Source organism: Littorina saxatilis, linkage group LG17, assembly GCF_037325665.1.
Source record: "Littorina saxatilis isolate snail1 linkage group LG17, US_GU_Lsax_2.0, whole genome shotgun sequence".
NCBI classification, from domain to species: Eukaryota; Metazoa; Mollusca; class Gastropoda; order Littorinimorpha; family Littorinidae; genus Littorina; species Littorina saxatilis.
In genome coordinates this window covers 57259260-57282909 of record NC_090261.1, presented here as the reverse complement: position 1 = coordinate 57282909, position 23650 = coordinate 57259260, and the positions used below count along the sequence as shown (strand labels likewise).

The 23650-nt window shown below is 42.5% G+C and overlaps 1 protein-coding gene across 1 annotated transcript; it reads right to left on the bottom strand.

Moving 5' to 3' along the window:
• Nucleotides 1–463: 463 nt before the first annotated feature.
• On the bottom strand, nucleotides 464–23393 carry LOC138952589 (uncharacterized). The gene is made up of 6 exons (XM_070324276.1): nucleotides 23178–23393; nucleotides 22310–22441; nucleotides 19898–20039; nucleotides 18880–19025; nucleotides 13642–13791; nucleotides 464–585 (listed from the first exon to the last, which is right to left on the bottom strand). The coding sequence occupies exons 1-6, from the start codon at nucleotides 23284–23286 to the stop codon at nucleotides 464–466; spliced, it is 801 nt and encodes a 266-aa protein (XP_070180377.1). The 5' UTR covers nucleotides 23287–23393.
• Nucleotides 23394–23650: the final 257 nt, after the last annotated feature.

The following is a 23650-nucleotide window of genomic DNA, read 5'->3' as shown; positions in this document are numbered from 1 at the left end:
TACATGAAGACAGTAATGGCAGAGAATATCTCCAATTTTGCGAAAGACAATCCAAAACATGCCAGGGCGACAATCCAAAGTCTGTGCGTGATGTCTGTCCGAAAGCTTGGGCGTCGAACGATGAGCGCTGCCCTGTCGCAGTTTACAAAACATACGCAGCTCTCCGACCAAAAGGTTACTCCGAGACAAGTTCCCCCTTCTATTGTGCAACAAACACAAAAGTTGCATCTGAAGAATGTCCATGGTTCAAGCGCCAACCTGTCGGCGTCAACAAGTTGTCAGCAACCATGAAAAACATGTGCAGAAAAGCTGGGATCATCAACCCGAGGTAGATCTACACCAACCACTCTGCACGCAAGTTCCTAGTGCAGAAACTTTCCGAGAATAACGTTCCTCCGACCAAAATAATGCAGCTATCTTGGCACAAAAACGTCCAGAGTATTAACAATTACAGCAGCATTTCTCAAGAGGAACACCGTGGCTTCAGTGTGATACTAAACGGCACTGCACCGGTCTCGGAGCTGTCGCCAGTGTCGGCAGACGACACATTGGTTTCGCCCGCATCGGCCACTTCAACTCCAGCCACTAGGCAATCACATCCCAGCAAACGCTAACAACACTGTTTGCAGGGCCTGTGCACGTTGGTACCATCAACATCAACCAATATTTGTGCAGTCACCAAACCGAGAAGTGACCATCTGAAAGCTGTCGACTCGCCTGGCTCCGACTTGACTGTTATCCTATCGCGGAAGGATATGCTTTGCTGTTGTTGTTCCATTTGGTTTCTTTTATCCTGTGGCCACTGCTTTTCTTTTTATCTGGTATATTTTGAAGTGACCATGATTTCGTTCTTCGAATTTATTTCATCAATGTTCAATATTAAACTTAACAGTGTTAACAAAGGCGAACTACTTTGTCCTAGTTTGAGAGTGTGTGTCATGGCGGAGGAATGAATGTCAAATTGAGTAAAGTGGTTTGAAGTTCTAAAGCGGGTTGATCCAAAGGCAATAGCGCTGTCGGTGACTTTTAGTTAGATCTGGCACAGAAGTATATAATGTAGGATAAACAGAATACTACATGGCTTGCTGTGTCGTACCAGATTTACACTCGTTGCTTTTTCAAATAGTGAACAGCTCGCTTTCGCTCGCAGTTCACTATTTAAAAAAACAACTCGTGTAAATCTGGTACGACACAGCAAGCCATGTAGTATTCTCTATCTCTAATATGAAAAAAACCGGTTCCTTTGAAGTCTCAGCTAACCGCTTAAATCTGAGTTTTGGTCGGGCTCTGACGTCATATGCCTCAAAGAAGGGAAATCTCATGTTCATTGGATACATTTTCAGATGTTGGCGTGCTTGTTGTCAGACCAGCTTTTTGGTCGGTCCGAATTGAGCTTATGTGATCGTCTTCTGCTATAGCTTTATCAACCTCGGTCGCCGAGTGGAGCTAATCGTCTTCTGTTTCATCTTCGTCGATCTGGGCCTAAGGCCGAGGTTGATAAATATATGGCAGAAGCCGATGTGTTCCCCTCGGACCGAGAAAAAAATGCTTGTCTGGCAAGAAACCACCAAACACCGTTTTTGTCATCAATGGTTATGGGAATACCTTTACCTTTACCTTTTTTTGAAGAGCAAAAGTAAGCACAATCGCCGACAGGAAGCCTATTTAAGATTTAGACCGAGTCAAATTTTGTCTCACTAGAACCTCAACGAGCACTACTGGAATCAGTGCTGTGAAGAATAAGAAACCATCATCTTCTTCTACTTCTTCGGCGGTTTTGGGCAGCAATTCCAACGTGCAAGTGTCTCATTTACACGAGTGGGCATTTACATACATGGCCATTTTACACGCCATTTAGGTTGTCGTAAGTACCTGCCAAACAATCTGCATAAATTAGTTGCTGTTTCGATCAATAAGAGAACGCCGCCGAATAAGTACTGCTATAAGTGCGCTTGGAGGGTTGGCCCCTTTACGGTATTCACCATCAAGCAAGCTGAACAATTGCTTACAAAGCTTGAGCCATTCCTACACAATGACACGAATGACCTGTCAAAGACTCATCGGTAGAAAACAAGCAGTTGAAAACCATTGATTCCTGCCCAGCTTTAGCGTTTAGTAGAATAGAGTTAAATAATGTACTGACAGCGACAACAACTCAATTTGATGATTTAAATGATCGATACGGAAGTCTGATTGTTCATCTTATCTGCGTAAAAGGTGACGTGTCAGTATTGGTCTTCTCTGGCAAATCACACGCTTTAGGTGATTTTGCACAATCAGGAGTGGTTATTCCGTATTTATGGGCAGAGCATAAGGAACTTTCTACGATGTTGGTTTCATTTTGGAGGTCCCTCTGTTTCCTGCTCAATCTCAATATTAACTTAAACTGAAGTATGCAATGTTGATTTCATTTAAGCTCAAATGTACTAGTCAACCTACGGAGTTATAAAGTGTTATCGATGTTGAAGATATGAGACGATAGATATGCCTCAAACAGGGATATGAATCAATAACAACATCTTCATTATATATTTATGTCGTATAAAATAATAAAAATAATCAATCAATCAATCGATAATCAATAAATCAATACTTTAAAAAATAAATAGGTATGTTTGTTCACAAGAAAAGAAAACAGAAAATAAATAGATATACAACAAATGACCGATAAATAGTTAACAAATGCCTAAAAAATAAATCAAACACCTATTAAATCAAAAATAGTTTCTTATCAATGTTATTTTCCCCTAGCAATTATTTCTTATATATCTTATTTGTCCTTAACAATTATTTCTGATACACACATCAAAATGTTTCGATCTGTCCCTTTTTTATTTATTTTGTATTATTTTTTATTACATTACATTTATATATTTAACACCAAAATGATAAAATAATAGATCCGACTAGCCAAATTAGGGCTGTGTGTATACATCCAATCACAATCCCCGAATCCCCCACGTTTATATCAGAATAGCAAAATTGCGTTACAGATGCAATTCAAAAGTAGACAATACAATTATTTGCATAAAATTGTGTACATTCAATATTCGTATTATACTTTTAAGTTTAAATATAAACAGTGAAAATGCAAATGTCACACTCAGACATAAAACCATTTATCTGTACAAATGATCAAAAGGTAAAATGGAAAACAATACCATCACCACCAATAACATGAACAACGACAATAACACAAGCAGCAGCAACAATAAAAACAACAATAAAAACAACAAGAACAAAACCATTTCAAGTAAATGTATGTGTCATAATGTATTTCAGATGTAAGATATTCCGGATTATTTTCAACTGGAAGCTTACTTTCCAAAGCAGTTGTCTTGTATGAACACATCGTCGCGATATAACCTTCGTGGTTGAAAACGACGTTAAACACCAAATAAAGAAAGAAAGAAAGTATGAACACAGAAATACCAACGAAGCACCGTATATCACAACATCTTTTCATTGACCGATATCCAAGTTGACTGAGTCATCCCCCCCCCCACTCCTCCCACCCATCCACCGAAAATGGAGCATGAATTCCTAAATGGCGGGGGAGGGGGAGGTGGCCATACATGTAAAATGCCACTTTTGCACAAACAAGTGCATTTGGGAGTTGCCGCAAAGGATCGCAGTTGAAGAAGGCGAGTTTCAAACTACCAACGCAGATGTAGACCTTTTATCAAAATATTGGCTTATAGTCACAACTTCTTATTGAGCTATCCCAGTTGCACTTGTTTTCCTCAATGGTAGAAATGCTCCTTTCAGATAAGCAGGCCTGAACAACTTATAGAGTGGTTCCCCAAAGAGAACCTGATGTACAGAATGCTTTTTTTGAGTGCAGAAGCATCAACGGTTGACTTATTCTATACTAAGTGGATCATCTTAAAAGTACTTTTTGCTCCTCAGTGGCTCTCAGCATCGGGCGTCATCGCACAAACAGAAGCCTTCAAGTTCTCCAAAACCAGAGGGAATTCTGGGTAGGGAAAAAAGCATTACCTGTATTTACCTAAACTACAACTTACAGTGTGCCTTTGATGTATAAATCAATACACCACACACATTGTTTGTTTGTTTGTTGTTGTGTGTTTGTGTGTGCAAGGTTTGCACGACTACAGCACTAGTTAGTTACTTCCCTTGAACGGTTTCCCAGATTTCCAAATTCTAGTTTTTGTAATATTACCTCTTGGAAAAGCCTAAATGAAGCATGGCTGCGTGTCGACTGCAGCCAATGGTTGTTATTAACTTGTGTTGCATGGTCCACTTGTAACTAAACTTATTATGAACGTACCGATCAAGCCGGACCAGCTTTAGTTTAGCTCCAGGCTATATTCAGGGAACGTTGTTCTGAAGAAAAAGAACAAAATGTGGAGACCATGTTTGACCTGTCTTGGAGCTAAACCCTATTCATTGAAAAAAAGTAAGTTTTTGTGGCGAAATTCTAGTCATCGCGTAAACCCGAGTTTATGTTCAATGGAGCTTACTGTGGAATGTGGCCAAATGATATTGATTTTGGACACCTCAAATACCTTCATTAAACGTTGTGCATTTGAATTGCAGAAGCACGCTTCGCAACATGGTTACATACAGAATAATTCTATTTTGATCTCAGTGTCGAAGTAAGTGTACTCTTGATTACTAATGGGCATCTCATGAGAGTGCTGATAAGGTTTCAAAATTGTCTATTGAACAATTGTGAATGGAACTAGATATATTGGTTTGCTTCTGCGTGCGTGGGTTGCGCTTTCACGGGTATTGCCGTTTTACCATATTAAGGTTAAAGACAGCGTCTTTATCACACATAGTTTCAAACTTCGAATACCGAGAACAATCTAAAAATCTAAAACACATTTTTAAATAAATGTGGTATATTGAGAGATACTTGATTGCCTATTTCATTAAATAGGCAATGTTATCCCTTTGGCGACATTGATATCTTCTGAGCAGTACTACTCTTTGAAGCGTTTCAGAGTATGACATCAAAGAAAAGCAGACTTGCCGTGCACTCAGTTAAGTAAAGTGTAAGTACACCAATGAATATATATATTTGTATGTAAATAGATTATAAAAAATCTCTCAGCAGAGCAAAAGAAAGAATGAAATATACATGAAATACAAAATGATATAGTACGTGGCACTCTAATGATTATGTCAACAGATTGAAATCATTGAACAATAACGGCGATGACAATAAACAACACCAACACCATGAACAAAGTTAAACAGCTGTCAGAGAATTATTATTACGTTGTGCTTATATTGGTCAGCCACATAAACTTATGCTACTCTTACACTATGCCGAATTGCCCTTGCGAATAGAATTCGACAATAATTCGTAATGATTGGGACATGGTCGCAAGACATTCGTAAATGTTCTTAACCATTTGCCGCCATTCGTCTATTGTTGTGAACATTAGCAACATGCTTCTGATATTCGCAAGGAAGGCATATGTTTGTTTGCAACGTACTCGTAAACTGTATTCGCAAGCCATCCGTAATCATCGCAATGTATTCGGAGCGCTGGCAAGGCGTTCGCAACTCTCGCAAGGCATTCGCAACCATTCGCAAGATGTTCGCAAGGACAAGACCCAACGATTGGTTGCGAATGTCTTGCGAGCGCTACGAATACATTGCGATGATTACGAATGGCTTGCGAATACTTACGAGTACGTTGCGAACAAAGTTTCAAATATGCCTTCTTTGCGAATACTAGGAGCATGTTGCTAATGTTCGCAACAATAGACGAATGGCGGCAAATGGTTACAATATCCAGAGGGGAACCATATCAATAAATACCAACACACATTCTGGCTATCACTATCAAATAATTCACATAACTTATTATTGCCTTGAAACATTGTGACTTTTCAAACACGCCTAACAAAACTTCCTTAACGGTAATGTTAATCATATTATATTTACAATTCACTTTATCCTCAACGCATTTCCAAATAAACATAATTTTTGGGAGAAAAAAAAATTGAATAAATTATAATCAATTTCGTTCTCACAATACGTACAACAATTACTCGAGGTTGAATTACTGTATGTTGAACTTTTGTTTAAAGGGCAGCTGTCGGGTTGCCTGGTCTCAAAAATGCGCGGAGTCGCGTGCAAAAACGCGTTTAAGAGTTTTCCGAGTTGATTCAACTAAAGACTGTTGATTTGGTCCAGAAGAAGACACCTATTTCATCATTAGTTTGAAACCATTAAAATGCGTGAAACTTTCTGCTAGTTCTTACAATCCGCAAAAAAACAAAGCAGTTGGCAGGCCGAAACGACTCAAAATCCGCGACCGACAACTCTGTCAGCACAAGAAAGACGCCGCAGCGTTAGCCTTGCTGTGACGTCACTCGAGGAAGCCGATAAGGCCGCTGTGAAGTTTACACTACAATGTAGACTACAGCTGGACATCTGTAATGCTGTACGCGTGATTGATTCATGCACAAAGTAAAGTATTAGGATGGTAATATCTTCTCAAGACCCACGTTCACATTTTCTCTTCTTTGATCTGACCGACTGCAACCTTTACAAGTCATTTCTAAAGTGGTTCACATGCTGTTGCTACTCCTCCAGTCCACCCGGTTAAACCATAAAGTTGCTCAACCACAGACCCTCGTGTCCCTTGTCATCAGACACTGTACACTTATGAAGAAGGTCCGCTTGAGGTGTCGCACCAATTACCGTGTACGTGTGAGATACTGAATTCAAGACAAAAGCCAACTCTGTCGGTGGGAAAATCTAGGAAAGAGATGATGATAATACATCTTCAGTTACTCACTCAAGTAGATAGAGATAAGATAAAGGGAAGAGAGACAGAGACAAAGATGAAACAGTGGATCTAGTGTGGAAAATGGGGGAGGGGGGTTCGGCCGCAAAAAATCAAAGATGAATTTGTCAAACTGTGTTTGTGATGGTTATCGTGTGTGTGTGTGTGTGTGTGTGTGTTTGTGTGTGTGTGTGTTTGTGTGTGTTATAACACGTGTGTGTGTGTGTGTGTGTGTGTGTGTGTATATGTGTGATAACACGTGTGTGTGTGTGTGTCTGTGTCTGTGTCTGTGTGTCTGTGTGTGTCTGTGTGTGAGTGTGTTTGTGTGTGTGTGTGTTTGTGTTCCTCGACGCGTGACAATATCTGCCAATAAGTTGAACAAAAACAGGGTTCAAGTGGAACAAAAGCAGGAGGGGGACAGAAGACATGTTATGAACTCCGTTTTTTACTGCGAAATTTTGGCCTGGGAGAAGTCACCCCATCCTAAGTTTCTCTTCACCTACCCGTGAAGTATGCTTGAGGGCTTGACTAGACAACCCGATTGCGCCCATTACACGGCATAAAGAGAGCACCGTTCAACCCGGCCGATTCCGCGGCTGACGTCACGCGTCCAAGGGAAGTAATTTTCGAGCGGGCTGCATTGACTCGGCCAAGAATGCAAACTTTCTTCGATTAAAGACATTGTAGCATGTCTAAAGTCTTCGGACTTGTGTTATCAAGCTGTCAAAATCACCAAGTAACTTTTAAGTATAGTTTCAGTTACATGATAACTCATTCTAAGGAACAGATTTTTCGTGTCTATGGTGCAAGGTAGCCGACCGTCTCGTTGTAGCCAAGTTACAACAGTTGCTCGATTGACGCATTTCACGTCTTCGATATTGTGTCTGAGCTCATTTCCCAATGAGCTGCCTTTAAAACCGGATCGCGGAATGTCCTGCAATTGTAGTATGCGTTGGATGTTTCTTTTAGATGGGAAGGACCCTTAAGATGCGATATCGTCGTTTAATGATGTCAAGTGAGAGACCCTGGAAATTAACTTTGAAAGTGGGAACTTCAGAAGCAAAGTTGCCAGCTACTCGGTATGCACGAGCTAACTTGAACGCCGAAGTAGTGGCTTTGAGATTCCTGAGGTCAAGGTCGAGAAAATTGGGGGAATCCAAATTAGTGCGCATGCGTTTGTAAACGGTAGGCTTGGCGACCAAAAGAAACAAATCTCATCGAGAGTTCGTAAATGGGCGAACGTTGATCGCGCTGTAACTTTTACTATAGTTGTTTTTCACTGGTTGAACGAAAAGGTCGGTTCAAAGCTGTGATGATTGTCTTGAAATTGAATGACTGTCTATAATAATGATTTTGTTGATGAGAATGTTGGGGAGAATAAAAAAAATGTGTTTATGTGGTAGCGAAGTCGGTTATGTTAAACCTCTTTTTTTTTTAATGATTGTGCATCGGTAAAACTGTTTTGGACAAAATAGGTTGGTTAGAGCGAACGTTTGGGTTACTGGTAAATTTGAAAAGGCAGAACTCAATTTTTTGGGAATCAAGATATAAGGTGTAGTGAAAAGAAGATAAGTTCAGTGACTTTCATATTAATTGGGAAAATGTGTGTCCGAATTTTTACAAAAAATAAATTGTTGTACTTAGGTGTTTGTAAATTATGTTTGTCCTCGCTAATTGTGAACAGGATGTATGTTTATATAAAGTTAAAAGTCAAGATTGGATTTGTTTAGCCTACGCGCGTGTGTGCATGTGTGTTAGACATAGACATAGACATAGACCACTTTATTATCTCAATTACGAGAAACTCGGGTGTGGTGAATCATAATAAACAACATAAAACGTAAGAACATAAATAAAATATCAAGGCGCAAATAGTCAGCTCATAATAGTGTGTGTGGGGGGTACACACACACACACACACACACACACACAAACCGTCGAACACACACATACACACACGCACACACGCGCACAATTATACCCGCACGCACGCACAGACAGGCAGGCACTCGCAGAAATACATACAAACACATACACATACACACACATACATGCAAGGCCACCCAACTGGGTTTATTGCTAACATTATGTCAACTGGGTTCCACATGTTCTAAACTAGTGAGCACTTCAAAAAGCACTATACAGCTTCATTTAGTTGTAAATGATCCGAATATGAGTAAAAAAGAAAAATATCTAAACAAACTTCGATGTTGCTGACTTTGGAAAAGTTTGGAAAAGTGGGTTTCTTTTTTGTACTAGTGGGTTCCTTGAGATACACACCGACGACCAAACTACCAAACTGGGTTCCAAACCTGATTCTGCTGTTTGGAGCCTAAATTTGGAAGTTCCACCTTGTTCTCTCAGGGGCGGATCCAGGGGGGGTTTCCGGACCCCCCCCCCCCCCCCCCCCCCCCCCCCCCGCCCCCCCCCGCTTAAATTTTTTTTTTAAATTAAAAACAAAGAAAAACTGATGGCTCAGGTTGCACCAGATTGCTCCATTTTCCTTGATTTATATCAAAACTGTTCCGGGGGGGCATGCCCCCAGACCCTATAGGAGCAGGCCTTTGTCTTTTAAGTGACAGTTTTAGAAAGTAGGTCGGCAATTTGCTGTCTCAGGTTACACCAGATTGGTCAATTGTCCTTGTTTTGATCCAAATTTGTCTTCCTAAATATACTTTTTGGAAGGTGTATTAGAGGAATTCCGGGGGGGGGGGGGGGGCCATGCCCCCAGACCCCCCTAGATGGTTTAAACACTTCGCGTCCTCAATTAACTGTTTCGCGTTGTCGAACTCTCCCTAAAAGACATTTGAACCCCCCCCCCCCCCTCTTAACCATGCTGTGATCCGCCCCTGTTTCTTGTGTGTGTGTGTGCGTTTCGATATCAGTAACTCATCGTCAATTGTGGAAAGTCATAATAAGCCTGGACACATTAAATTTGCCGCCACACCAAATACGAATTGTGATGTTCAGGAATGAGCCTATGTCCGAAAATGGAATTTCTTAGCCTATGGTTACAAATAAATGTCTAACCAATGGCTAAAAGCCATTTAGCCACAGGCATATTAATGCATTCGGCCTTGGACTAAACATTCGTTTTGGTGGTAGAGGGCCTCACCACTATTAAAAAAAAAAGAAAAAAGGTCATGCATTCTGTACAGTATTCAACATTCAACAGAACATTCATTCGTCCATTGGCTAATCCGCAATTTGTAGCATTATTTGTGAAGTCTGTAACGCTCCTATTATAGACATGGATGCAAACACTCAAGACAAATGGATCAAGTTTAGTCAGCCAATTTTATTTAAATCAATGTTAACTGACAAAACACTTTTTGTGAGCAAAACACCGAATGAACTACAACAGCAAATTTAATTTGAAACATTAACCAAGCACATTTATGAAAAATGATGAAACTAAAATAACAAATAATCAGCATATTTTACATAAAACGAGCCTAATTTTCACCAAATTGTAATATCTCCACAAGTCATGGGCCAAAATTTACAACAGACATGAGATTATTCAGTAATCCCTTTGGTGAAAATGGTCCATGGAATTCAAACAGTATACGAAAACTAGTGACATTCCTTCTGGTAATTTGTCTTGGAAGAAAACAAAAGCATATACTGCATAAAAGTATATATGTACATGCCTCAGGTATTCAGGACTCAAGAATACTTATTCCTCAGCCCATAAATAGGGTGATACACCATAACATTAACAAACAGAAATTCATATGAAAATATTCGGCACACAGGCATACTTGATACTGGGTTAGTCTTTCTTTCTTTATTTATTTGGTGTTTAACGTCGTTTTCAACCACGAAGGTTATATCGCGACGAGGGAAAGGGGGAGATGGGATAGGGGAAAGGGGGGAGATGGGATAGAGCCACTTGTTAAGTGTTTCTTGTTCACAAAAGCACTAATCAAAAAAATTGCTCCAGGAGCTTGCAACGTAGTACAATATATGACCTTACTGGGAGAATGCAAGTTTCCAGTACAAAGGACTAAACATTTCTTACATACTGCTTGACTAAAATCTTTACAAACATTGACTATATTCTATACAAGAACCACTCAACAAGGGTTAAAGGAGAAACAGAATCCGTTAGTCGCCTCATACGACATGCGGGGTGCAGAGAAATAAGGATGTGGAAAAGAAGACTTTTGGTAAGTGAAATAAAGGTGATGGATCCAGTCAGGTAGAAATAAGACAACAAGAAAAGAATTGGAAAACTGCAGGGAATAGTAGGGAGAGTTTTCTTGGAAGGAAATATAGGTGAAAGGACTGGTAAGGCAGAAATAAGACAAAAGAAGAGAAGAAACAGAACCGTTAGTCGCCTCTTACGACATGCAGGGTAGCATCGGGTAAATTCTTTCTAGTCCCAACCAATATGGGACTCCCCCTAACCCACGGGGGGTACTGGGTTAGTCACATGTGCATGCATATCTGACACTTCTTCATGAATTTCACATGCATGTCCGCTGCATTTGTTCCCCAATCATCCGCATATTCACATACCTTTTTAACATACGATAACTATATATACGCTCTTGCAAAAAATATGAACGTGTGATCAATAAAACAAATGTTGTCATGTAATAAACTGACATAGTTTTCCTGGACAAAACGTATTACAATACCATCAACTTAACCAAATACAACTTCTTTTTGTGTTTTTGGCTTTCAAATAAAAAATGGCCAGTTTTCTAACATGTGCAGCTGCGCAGGGTTCTGTGACTGTACAATTGTGTTGACAATCGAAACATACATGGTATCCTGTATTATTTTGCTGCAATCAACTCTGCACGCAAATCTTCATACGCTAGGCATACAAATACAAAATGCACATCACTTTCAATACATGTTTTACAAAAAGGACAGAAAAATGCCGTAGTTAATTTAGTTTTATCATGGCTGTGCTTATTTGGCTCTGTAACTGCTAATCCCATTCGAAAACTTGCAAGGGTCTTGCGGCTGGACCAATTTTGACATTGCAATCAATTAACCATTGCATACATGTTTGAACAAATACAGGGATTGACTGAACTCCTGGGTTTTCCCATACAAATCCAAATCTATACAAACCCAGGTGAACATTGGTGGCCCAATTTGTTTAATCCTTTTCATCCAACTTCAAGAGCATATTATACGCTTTTCTTGGTATCCTGTTTTCATTCATTATTGTTATTTTCAACCAATATTGTAACACACACATATAGCAATTTAAAAACATTGACTATCTTCCAGTGTCTCCAAAAACCATATCATTCGGAGTACACTCCTGTTTGTGACCAAGTGTAACCATGCTATAGCCTGGTTGATAGTACTAATTATCATTCCAGACGTATCCCTCAATATCTTAGAAAGTCTTCCAAGTTCGGGGAGTCTGCAACTTATCAATGTGTCTTCTTGAGAACAGTCTTTCCCCATACTTTAAAGGCTGACATAGTCCTATTTAATAATTTTAATTACTTCCAGGGCTTTTCCCATCGTTGCGGGGATGTATAAATTAAGCTTCCTGCAAAGTTTTAGGTTTGAAGTCCTTACCAATTACGAGAAATAATTAATTCTTTATAAAGTTTATTGCTATGTTTAGCAACAGTTCTCCAGGACTTAGGCTATTTTTAGACTGTCAACACAGACAGTACAGCTTCGTCAATCCCCGCGTGAAGGAAATCGCTCACCTTTCTTTCTTAATTTGGTGTTTAACGTCGTTTTCAACCACGAAGGGTTATTTCGCGACGGGGAAAGGGGGAAGATGAGATAGAGCCACTTGTCAATTGTTTCTTGTTCACAAAAGCACTAATCAAAAATTTGCTCCAAGGGCTTGCAACGTAGTACAATATATTACCTAACTGGGAGAATTCAAGTTTCCAGTACAAAGGACTTAACATTTCTTACATACTGCTTGACTAAATTCTGTACAAAAATTGACTATATAATATTCTATACAAGAAACACTTAACAAGGGTAAAAGGAGAAACAAAATCCGTTAGTCGCCTCTTACGACATGGGGAGCATCGGGTAAATTCTTCCCCCTAACCCGCGGGGGGTAATCGCTCACCTTCCACGTGCAAAACGTAGTGATATTGACACGCCAGATTAGCGCGGTAGTGTATTGTGCTAAGCAGGAAAGCGAGCTTTTCTGTATTCTTGTTAACTTCGCAATTTCCGGAAAACATCCACTTTCACTTTGAGACTGTTCCGTTTACATTCGACACTATCAACACCACTTTGCAATACTGCAATAATTTTTTCTGTGTTCGAAAGCTACAGCCAATCTTTATTATATCCCTTTAGGTACAGTTTTATAACATTATTGGCACATGTAAACAATAGGAATTAATTAATGAACGCTACGTAAAGGGCAGCCTTTTAAGAGAAGCGAATCTGAAAATGTCATCGTCTTTCATTTTTCCAATTACCTTTTCAAAAAACTGTTTTAAAAAAAAGTCGGTTTATGAAATAGGGACCCACTTTGTTTACTACTGTTTCTAGCAGAAAAGTGTCAAATGAGGGTTCTCAGAAGTTTTCAAGGCTGGAACCTTTTTGTGCACTTTCGTCAATTTTGTGTGTATATTAGTTCACACACCAAAGCGTGTGAAAAAGTTTCCGACTTGCCGAAACACACAGCCCAAGGACAGATAACTCTAGTTACTGACGAGTTGCAGTTTCAAGATGGCGACGACTCGTGGATCCAAGGTAAGCTTGTCGGCGAAGCAAGTTTCTTTTTTCACTGCCAAAATCTGAGCTACCTCTGGCTCTTCTTTGTGAACTCATTCAAGGTGGGTAGACATTTTTACATTGACTTGTTGGCAAAAAATACAACAATGTTTTTTGCATTTATCTCCGCCCCCACCCCCCACGCCCCCCCCCCCCACCTGACAGTGCCTCTTTGAGTAGAGCAGGAAACTGAACACTTGAATGGTCACTTGAATGGTCACTTGAATGGTCACTTGAATGGTCACTTGAAAGGACTTGCTTTGGCTGGCAAAGAGATGATCGGCATCCTGAATCTGCAGAATACAACATCCCACAAAGGTTAGGGTAAGAGTGTGAGACAACATAATCTTACTCACAACAATTGGACAGGAAGAATTATATTCAAAAATGCAGTTGTTGCAAGCAAAGTTTGAGTGACATAGAGGGAAAAAACAGAGAGAGAAAGAGAGAGTGAGAGTATATTGCGAAGGTGATGGACACATTAATCATTAAAAAAAAACACACACACACACACACAACATTATTTATTAGTATATAGACCTTGGGAAATAGAGACACAGAGGAAATTAGACCTCAGGGAACAGAGATCTGGGGGATGACTAACCTGAGGAACAGACCTGGAGGAACACAGACCTGAAGAACACACCAGGGGGAACACAGACTTGGGGGAACACAGACCTGGGGAACAGACCTGGGGAAACACAGACCTGAGGAACAGACCTGGTGGAACACAGACCTGAGAAACATAACTGGGGGAACACAGACCTGGGGGAACACATACCTTGGGGAGCAGACCTGGGGGAACACAGACCTGAGAAACAGATCTTGTGGAACACAGACATAGGGAAACAGACCTGGGGAACACAGACCTGAGAAACAGACCTGGGGGAACAGACCTGGGGAAACACAGACTTGGGGGAACACAGACCTGAGGAACAAACCTGGGGGAACACAGACTTGGGAGAACACAGACCTGAGGAACAGACCTGGGAGAACACAGACCTGGGGAAACACAGACTTGGGGAAACACAGACCTGCGGGAACACATACCTGGGGGAACACAGACCTGAGGAACAGACCTGGGGGAACACAGACTTGAGGAACACACCTGGGGAAACACAGACTTGGGGGAACACAGACCTGAGGAACAGACCTGGGGAAACACAGACCTGAGGAACAGACCTGGGGGAACACAGACCTGCCTACCCCCAAAATTACAAGGTGTAATGAGTCAAGCCAAAAAGAGTAATCTGTTGGAAGAAAGTGTATTCAGGTTCCATTCGGCAATCATTTCGCACATTGTCACTAAGTCTTCTGCTCGGATAATTTCTCCTTCCAGTTTTGTTACTGTATCACTCAACTTCCTGATAAAGAAACAGGTAATTTGAACGTCTATGAGCTCTCTGTACTGCATCCTTGTGATCATTTGTCCCGATGTGCTATCAGGGCCTAGCATTGGAAAAAGTGAGTTCAGCTTACAAAGGCGGGGGTCTGGCCCCTGGTGGGGGAAAAAAAAGAAGAAATATAAATATATATAGTGGTGAAATAGAAAAAAACTCATAGAAAATTTGAAAAATAAATTGAGATTTTTTTACCTAAAATGACCCCCCCCCCCCCCCCCCCCCCAAGAAGATTGAGCAACTAAATTATGCCTTCACCAACAAGCAAAACACAGACAGAAAACAAGAAAACTGACAATCTTGTGTTATTTGGCCTGAAAGTGCCATTCCCACTTCCAGGAATACCTAGATTCTTTGTCACTGAATGGCTGACCACGTTCAACAATGTCGCTTCGAGACATTATTTCAAGTCTAGAGCCACAAAACACCGGCACAAAGCATGGTCGCGCGATGCCACAGGAAGTGCGTGCTCAAGCAAACTGTCAAACCGATTGAGAATTGAACCGAACAGCGCACAAAACGAAAGCTGGGACTGTTTGGGTTTACCGTTTGGGAATAACAGGTTTTTGCATTTCGGAGTACACCAAATCGAGTTCCGCGTACTGGAGATGTTATTTCGGCGTAAAGTAAGCCGAACAGCTTACAATGCTAGGCCCTGGCTATGCACAGTCATATTTTCCAATGTGTGCACACGAAAAGTCACAGTGGCAAAGGGAACACAAGACGTGCTTTGGTCCTTTTGATTAAGGTCCTAGGCATGGCCACGATTTCATTTAGCTAGCTGCCTTTGTATTTCTGTTGAATGCCCGAGTTGCCCAGTAGAGTCCATGCAGCACTGTATGCTGATGACCTTGTTCTCTGGTGCACTGAGGAGCATGCAACAACTGCGACCTACAGGATGCAACTTGCCCTCGAGAAAGTTGCAGCTTGGACAGACAACTGGTGTGTAACCATCAACAGAGACAAGACAACAGCTACTCTCTTCACACTCTCCGCCAAAGTACAACCTGGAAGACTGACGTTGGGTGACACGCCACTGAAGTTTGAAGACCAGCAAACTTACCTCGGAGTCACATATGACAAACGCATGACATGGCAACATCACATCATGAATGCGGAAGCAAAAGCCAGAAGAAAACTGAACATCATGAGGAAACTGGCAGGATCACAATGGGGCGCAAACGAAAAGATCCTCAAGACAGTGTACCAGGGGACCGTACGACCTCACCTTGAGTACGGATCTAGCTCTTGGATGACAGCAGCCAAGACGCACCTTCAAACCCTAGAGATAGTCCAAAATCAAGCGATGAGAATCATCACAGGCGCTATGAAGACAACCCCAATAGACAAGATGCAACAGGCATACCTCCACTCAGCAAGAGAAGAGAATGCAAAGCGATGGTACAAGACATCAAGTACCAGTGCATTCCAGACCACCAAATGAATGCAAGGATAAAGCAGCTCTCTTCTGGCAGGCTAAAGAGATCAAGCTTTGCAACTGAGACACGGGCCCTGAAGAGAGAACACCAAGCAAAGATGCCTGAACTGGTTCACCCATCACACTTCTCCCTTGAAGAACCACCCTGGAAAAACAACCTTGAAAACGTGTCCATCCAGACCACAGTTCCTCATCTCACAACAAAAGATGAACAGAGCGATGTGCAGAAGAAAGCCAGGTGACACTTGCCATGCTCGACGAAAGATACCCCCAAGAAGCATGGATGCGGGTCTTTACAGATGGGTCCGCCACAGATGCCGTCAAGAGAGGAGGAGCTGGTGTCTACATCCAACACCCCAGTGGAGAGTGGCAAGCAGAGGCTATACCAACTGGCCTCCATTGCACCAACTACAGAGCAGAGGTAGAAGCGCTTATCCACGCAGCCAATACCATCAGCAGCAAGGTCAATCCCGACACCCAAGTTGTCTTCCTGACTGATGCCTTGTCTGTGCTGCAAGCAGTCAACAACAACAAACTGCCTCAGCTTACAACGACACTTCATAACATCACTTGTCTGAAGACTGTATTCGACAAGCGCTTAGAACTGTACCCACGGAATACGCGCTATATAAGCTTCATATTGATTGATTGATTGATATTGCAGTGGGTCCCCTAACACTGCGGGATAGAGGGGAACGAACAAGCGGATAAAATGGCCAAACTGGGTGCGGAGGACGAACAAGAAGAAAACCCAGTGAGCTCCACAGAGATGAAAACCGTCATAAAGTCTCTGCTTAAACCCCCCCCCCCCCCCCCCAACGCACGACAGCAACCACCAACTGTCAAGACCTGAACAGGTAGTCATTTTTCGCCTGAGAACAGGGCACAACAGAATGCAACAACACCTGCACAAAAAACTGCGAGCCGTGCCCTCCCCCATGTGTCCCTGTGGAGACGCAGAGCAGGATGCAGCCCACATCCTGCAGGACTGCAGGAATCTCCAGCCCCTGAGGAGAGAGATCTGGACCAGGCCGGTGCCCCTTCATGAGAAGCTGCATGGACCTGTGGAGGCTCTTCATAAGACCACCAGCTTCATTACCAGAGCTGGACTCCACGTTTAGCATTGGCGAACGACAAGAAGAAGAAGACAGACCTGGGGAAACACAGACCTGGGGGGACACAGACCTGAGAAACAGACCTTGGGGAACACAGACATAGGGAAACAGACCTGGGGGAACAGACCTGGGGAAACACAGACTTGGGGGAACACAGACCTGAGGAACAAACCTGGGGGAACACAGACTTGGGAGAACACAGACCTGAGGAACAGACCTGGGGGAACACAGACTTGGGGGAACACAGACCTGAGGAAACACAGACCTGGGGAAACACAGACCTGGGGGAACAGACCCGAGGAACACAGACCTGGGGGAACACAGACCTGGGGGAACACAGACCTGAGGAACAGACCTGGGGGAACACAGACTTGAGGAACAGGCCTGGGGAAACACAGACTTGGGGAAACACAGACTTGGGGGAACACAGACCTGAGGAAACACAGACCTGAGGAACAGACCTGGGGGAACACAGACCTGCCTACCCCCAAAATTACAAGGTGTAATGAGTCAAGCCAAAAAGAGTAATCTGTTGGAAGAAAGTGTAATCAGGTTCCATTCGGCAATCATTTTGCACATTGACACTAAGTCTTCTGCTCGGATAATTTCTCCCTCCAGTTTTGTTACTGTATCACTCAACTTCCTGATAAAGAAACAGGTAATTTGAACGTCTTTTTGTTTCTATGAGCTCTCTGTACTGCATCCTTGTGATAATCTGTCCCGATGTGCTATGCACAGTCATATTTTCCAATGTGTGCACACGAAAAGTCACTGTGGCAAAGGGAACACAAGACGTGCTTTGGTCCTTTTGATTAAGGTCCTAGGCATGGCCACGATTTCATTTAGCTGCCTTTGTATTTCTGTTGAATGGCTGTCTTCTTTCTCACAGCAATCCTTTTACCACCACTGTGACAAGCTTCCTCGTCAGATTCGTCTGTCTCGTGGGGACTCAGATTTTCCACGCGTCGCTAATTCATTGTAATGCGAACGGCAGCGTCTATCTTGTTTGTGGCTGAACAGACCGGAAATGACCGGATATTGCCTAAATGATCTCGCGCAGGCGCAAACTCAAGCTCTGCGAAAGCAACTATACTGATCGGATTTACTTCGAGATAAGATGCAAAAAATCATACTTTTGGATTCTTAAAAATCGTACTTCCATTCTGGAAAGCATGGTGGCGTAGTTTGGGTTAACATTCGTAGTAAGTTACGCCCAAATCGTAAGGGTAGGCAGGTCTGGGAACACAGACCTGAGGAACAGACCTGGGGGAACACAGACCTGGGGGAACACAGACCTGGGGAAACACAGACCTGGGGGAACACAGACCTTAGAAACGGACCTGGAGAAACATAGACCTGGGGAAACACAGACCTGGGTAATGATGAAGCTGAATCCAGACACAAACAGACAATGAAGATAAGGCTAACCTAGATGGCGGTGGTGAGTATGAAGAATCGGTGAAGACTCGAACGGCCTCTTTACTCTCTTCCTCTTTCGACCTCGGCTTTCATGCCTCTCTGCTGACCCTTGGGCTATCCTGGTTTCATGGTCCTCTCTGGCACTGTGTGACACCCTGTTGAAAAACAAAAGGTTCAAGTAGTGGAGAGCCAGAACTGTCAATATTAATGCTGAGAGGAAAATTCAGCTGACAAGAATGCAAACAGACTAGATCCAAGTCATTCCAACATCATGGACAGCCTGGTTAAAGTATGAAACATGGTTTTGGAGGTGACCGCACATTAAAGTTTTAGGTTTCCCCGGTGTGCAGGGACAGCCAGACGGACGGACAGTCAGATGGACAGACAACCCGTCAGATAGACAGACAAATGGACAGACAGCCAGTCATATAGACAGACAGCAGACGGACAACCAGCCAGACGGACGGTCAGATGGACAGTCAGATGGACAGACAGCCAGACGGACAATCAAATTGAGGGACAGATGAAGGGATAACATGTAGGCAGTCATAGTCAGATGGAAACAAAGCAATATAGGCACTATCTAACATGTCAGAACAAAATCTAAACCAAGTCCTTGCTTTATCTTAAAATGATACAGACCCAGTTTTTTCCAAGTGTGAAAGGCAAGCATGGTTTACTCTTGGTCACAAACAAGAGCGTGAGCTTTCAGCCCAAGGTCACTATGGGAGCAGGTCTGTTTCCCCTGGTTAATGTTGTGCAGGGCTTTGTTTCCTGGGCCTGGAGGGAACATACACCCAGGGAATTTAGAACTAGGGAACTGAGACCAGAGAAAACATAATCATGGTGGAAAATATAAACCTCAGGGAACAGAGACCTGGGCAAACATATACCTGAAGGAACATAGACCTAAGAGAACATAGACTTGAAGGAACATAGACCTGGGGGAACATGGACCTGGGGAACATGGACATGGGTAATCGTGTAAGTGATCCCGGACAGAAAAGACAATGAAGATAAGACTAACCTAGATGGTGGTGGTGAGTATGAAGAATCGGATGAAGACTCGAACGGCCTCTTTTTTCTCCTTTCGTCCTCGGCTCTCACGCCTCTCTGCTGACGCTTTGGGTACCCTGGTTTGATGGTCCTCTCTGGCACTATGTGACAACCTGTTGAAAAAAAAGGTTCAAGTAGTGGAGATATAGAACTGTCAATATTAATGTTGAGGAAAATTCTGCTGACAAGAATGCAAACAGACTAGATCCAAGTCATTCCAACATCATGGACAGTCTGTTGAGGTATGAAATAAATTATAGTTTTGGAGGTGACCTCACGTTAAAGTTGTATTTTTCCCCGGCGTGCACGGACAGCCAGACGGACAACCTGATGGAGGGACAGATGAACGGATGACATTTAGGCAGTCATAGTCAGCTAGAAACAAAGCAATACGAGGGGGACTCATTATATTTTGGAACCTGGGCAAACTAATGAAGTCACTACTTTGCCTTTTTCATTACATCAAAGACCAGTTTGGGGAAAACTTGTGACAACAAAAATTACTTGATTCCGTGCAATAGTTTTCATTCTTATGAAACGCGCTTTTCGGTGACCTCGGCGATCAACCACAGTCGTTCCACTGCTATCTATTAAAACTGGCCCTGGGGCCCAGTCGATCGACTGTGGTTGATCGCCGGGTCACCGAAAAGCGCGTTTCATGAGCGAATCACCGTCACCCGCGGACAACCGCAGTCAACCAACTGTACAGTAATCCGAATGGCCAAGTCGAGGGCTAAATTTAGCAACATTACCACTTCCGTTTGCTCATTTGCACGTGGAAATGGCGATGGAAGAAAAAACTAGTCTCGGCCCGCTCAAAATAACAATGATCGAGACTTTCAGTAATTCCTTCGCGTGACGTCTAACCCTCTTACGCCATAATGTGACGTCTTCAAGACATAACCCTGACTTGTCTCCTGGATTACTGCGTCATGATAGATACATTTCGAAGAACAATCACAAGGTTTGGCTCACAATCCAAAAAAGTCAATCAATATGAGGCTTATGTCGCGCGTATTCCGTGGGTACAGTTCTAAGCGCAGGGATTTATTTTAAAAAAATTTTAAATTTTTATTTTATACAATTTATATTGCGCACATATTCAAGGCGCAGGGATTTATTTATGCCGTTTGAGATGGAATTGTTTTACACAATACATCACGCATTCATATCGGCCAGAGAAAACATAATCAAAGTGTGAGCATTGTCATTGTGTCATTGACTGTGCGGATAATTACATTTATTTTCGGTTTACCGCAGTAAGCCGAACACAGTGTTGGGGGGAGAGCATCACCGTGTTTGGCCGACTTCAGGTGAGATGACCCGCAGTCGGCCGACTGAAATTTTGTTTGTGAAACCCGATAATGTCGGATTACTGTGGTTCTCTCGGACAACTGCAGTTGATCGACTGTGTTTCTGGCTTATGAAACATAGACCTGGGCAAACATATATACCTGAAGGAACATAGACCCAAGGGAACACAGACCACAGGCGGAAGGTATCGTTCACTGGACCACTACTTTCATAGAAAGACTACAAGGTATGACACTCAGCTTCGAGTCTTGCTCCACTAACTTCAAAAAAAATTATGCAAATAATAATTGCCAATGTCGAGATTCTTTGTAACTTTACAAATGCCAGGATAAATGAATGTTCTAACTATCTGTACCTTTTATGTTTAGCTGCCTGTCCGCTGCACCGTATTTTGTGCGACCAAAACGCGTCTGTCGCCGGCATATCACTTAGATCCCGTGGGAAAGCTGAACAGTTGTAGGTCCGAGGAGTTGGTAGTGCGATGCGCTCATTGGTTAATAACCGGATATTCGATGATTATTTTTGATTTGGCAAACGGTTCTTCACCAAAAACCTAACAAAAACCTAAAGTGAAACTCCCGTGGGTAGCTTCCCTTCGCTGCAATATTTACATATGTTTTAGACCAATGAGCACCCGTATGCATATTCGGTGCGGGATGCATGATTTCTTCCCAACTACAGGTAGCGGTTCGCAAACGAACATTCGTCAAAATGATGGTTAAAAACAACTTGCAGCAGACGGCAGCTGAAAATTAAAGATACATGTATGATGTAGTTAAAACAATCATTCAACTGTATTTATTTGACCTTACACAGACTGTTGGAAGAGGCAAACCGCCTTGAACACAAAAATTGTCCGCAGGAAGCGACTCCAAGAACACAGACGACTTGAAGCTGAGTGACATACCTTGTAGTCTTTCTATGAAAGTAGGGTCCAGTGAACGATACCTTCTGCCTGTGCACAGACCTGGGCAAACATAGACCTGAAGGAACATGGACCTGGGGAACATGGACATGGGTTATCGTGTAAGTGATCCCGGACAGAAAAGACAATGAAGATAAGACTAACCTAGATTGTGGTGGTGAGTATGAAGAATCGGATGAAAACTCATACGGCCTCTTTTGTCCTGGGCTCTCATGCCTCTCTGCTGACGCTTTGAGTACCCTGGTTTCATTGTCCTCTCTGGCACTATGTGACAACCTGTTAAAAAACAAAAGGTTCAAGTAGTGGAGATATATAGAACTGTCAATACTAATGCTGAGAGGAAAATTCAGCTGACAAGAATGCAAACAGACTAGATCCAAGTCATTCCAACATCATGGACAGTCTGTTGAGGTATGAAATATTTAGTTTTGGAGGTGACCTCACGTTAAAGTTGTTTTTTCCCCGGCGTGCACGGACAGCCAGACGGACAACCTGATGGAGGGACAGACAACCCCATCGTGCCCAGACATGTAGCCAGACGGACGGACAGTTAGATGGACAGACAGCCCGATGGACAACCGGATGGAGGGACAGATGAACGGATGACATTTAGGCAGTCATAGTCAGATGGAAACAAAACAATATAGGCACTATCTAACATGTCAGAACAAAATCTAAACCAAGTCCTTGCTTTATCTTAAAACGATGCAGACCAAGTTTTTTACAAGTGTGAAAGGCTAGCATGGTTACACTTGGTCACAAATAGGAGCGTGAGCCTTCAGCCCAAGGACACAATGGGAGCAGGTCCGTGTTTCCCCTGGTTAATGTCCCGCAGGGCTTTGTTCCCTGGCCCTGGAGGGAACATACACCTGGGGAACTGAGACCAGAGGGAATGGGGGGAAATAAAGGACTCGAGGAATAGAGACCTGAAGGAACATACACCTGGGAAACGTAGACCTAGCTAATCATGGAGCTGATCCCATGTGCAAAAGACAATGAAAATGAGGCTAACCTAGAAGGTAGTGATGAGTATGAAGACTCGAACGTCCTCTTTTCCCTCCTCTTTTGCCTCTCTGCCGACGCTTTGGATACCCTGGTTTCATGGGTCTCTTTGGCACCATGTGACACCCTGTTGAAAAACAAAAGGTTCAAGTAGTGGAGAGCCAGAACTGTCAATATTAATGCTGAGAGGAAAATTCAGCTGACAAGAAATTGAAGAATGCAAACAGCCTAGATCCAACATCATGTATGGTTGGTATGAACATAGTTTTGGAGGTGGCCTCACTTTAAACTAAAGATGCACTGAAGTAGTACGAAGGGAAAATTAACAGAGGTAGAATGAAGTTGCTTTTATATCAATCTGAAAATAATTTCACAAAATGAGCATCGCCAATTTGTATTATTTTTATTTATCAAAAGTGAATGAGCAACCTGGAAATTGGACTTGGTGCTTGACATCAATCAATCAATATGAGGCTTATATCG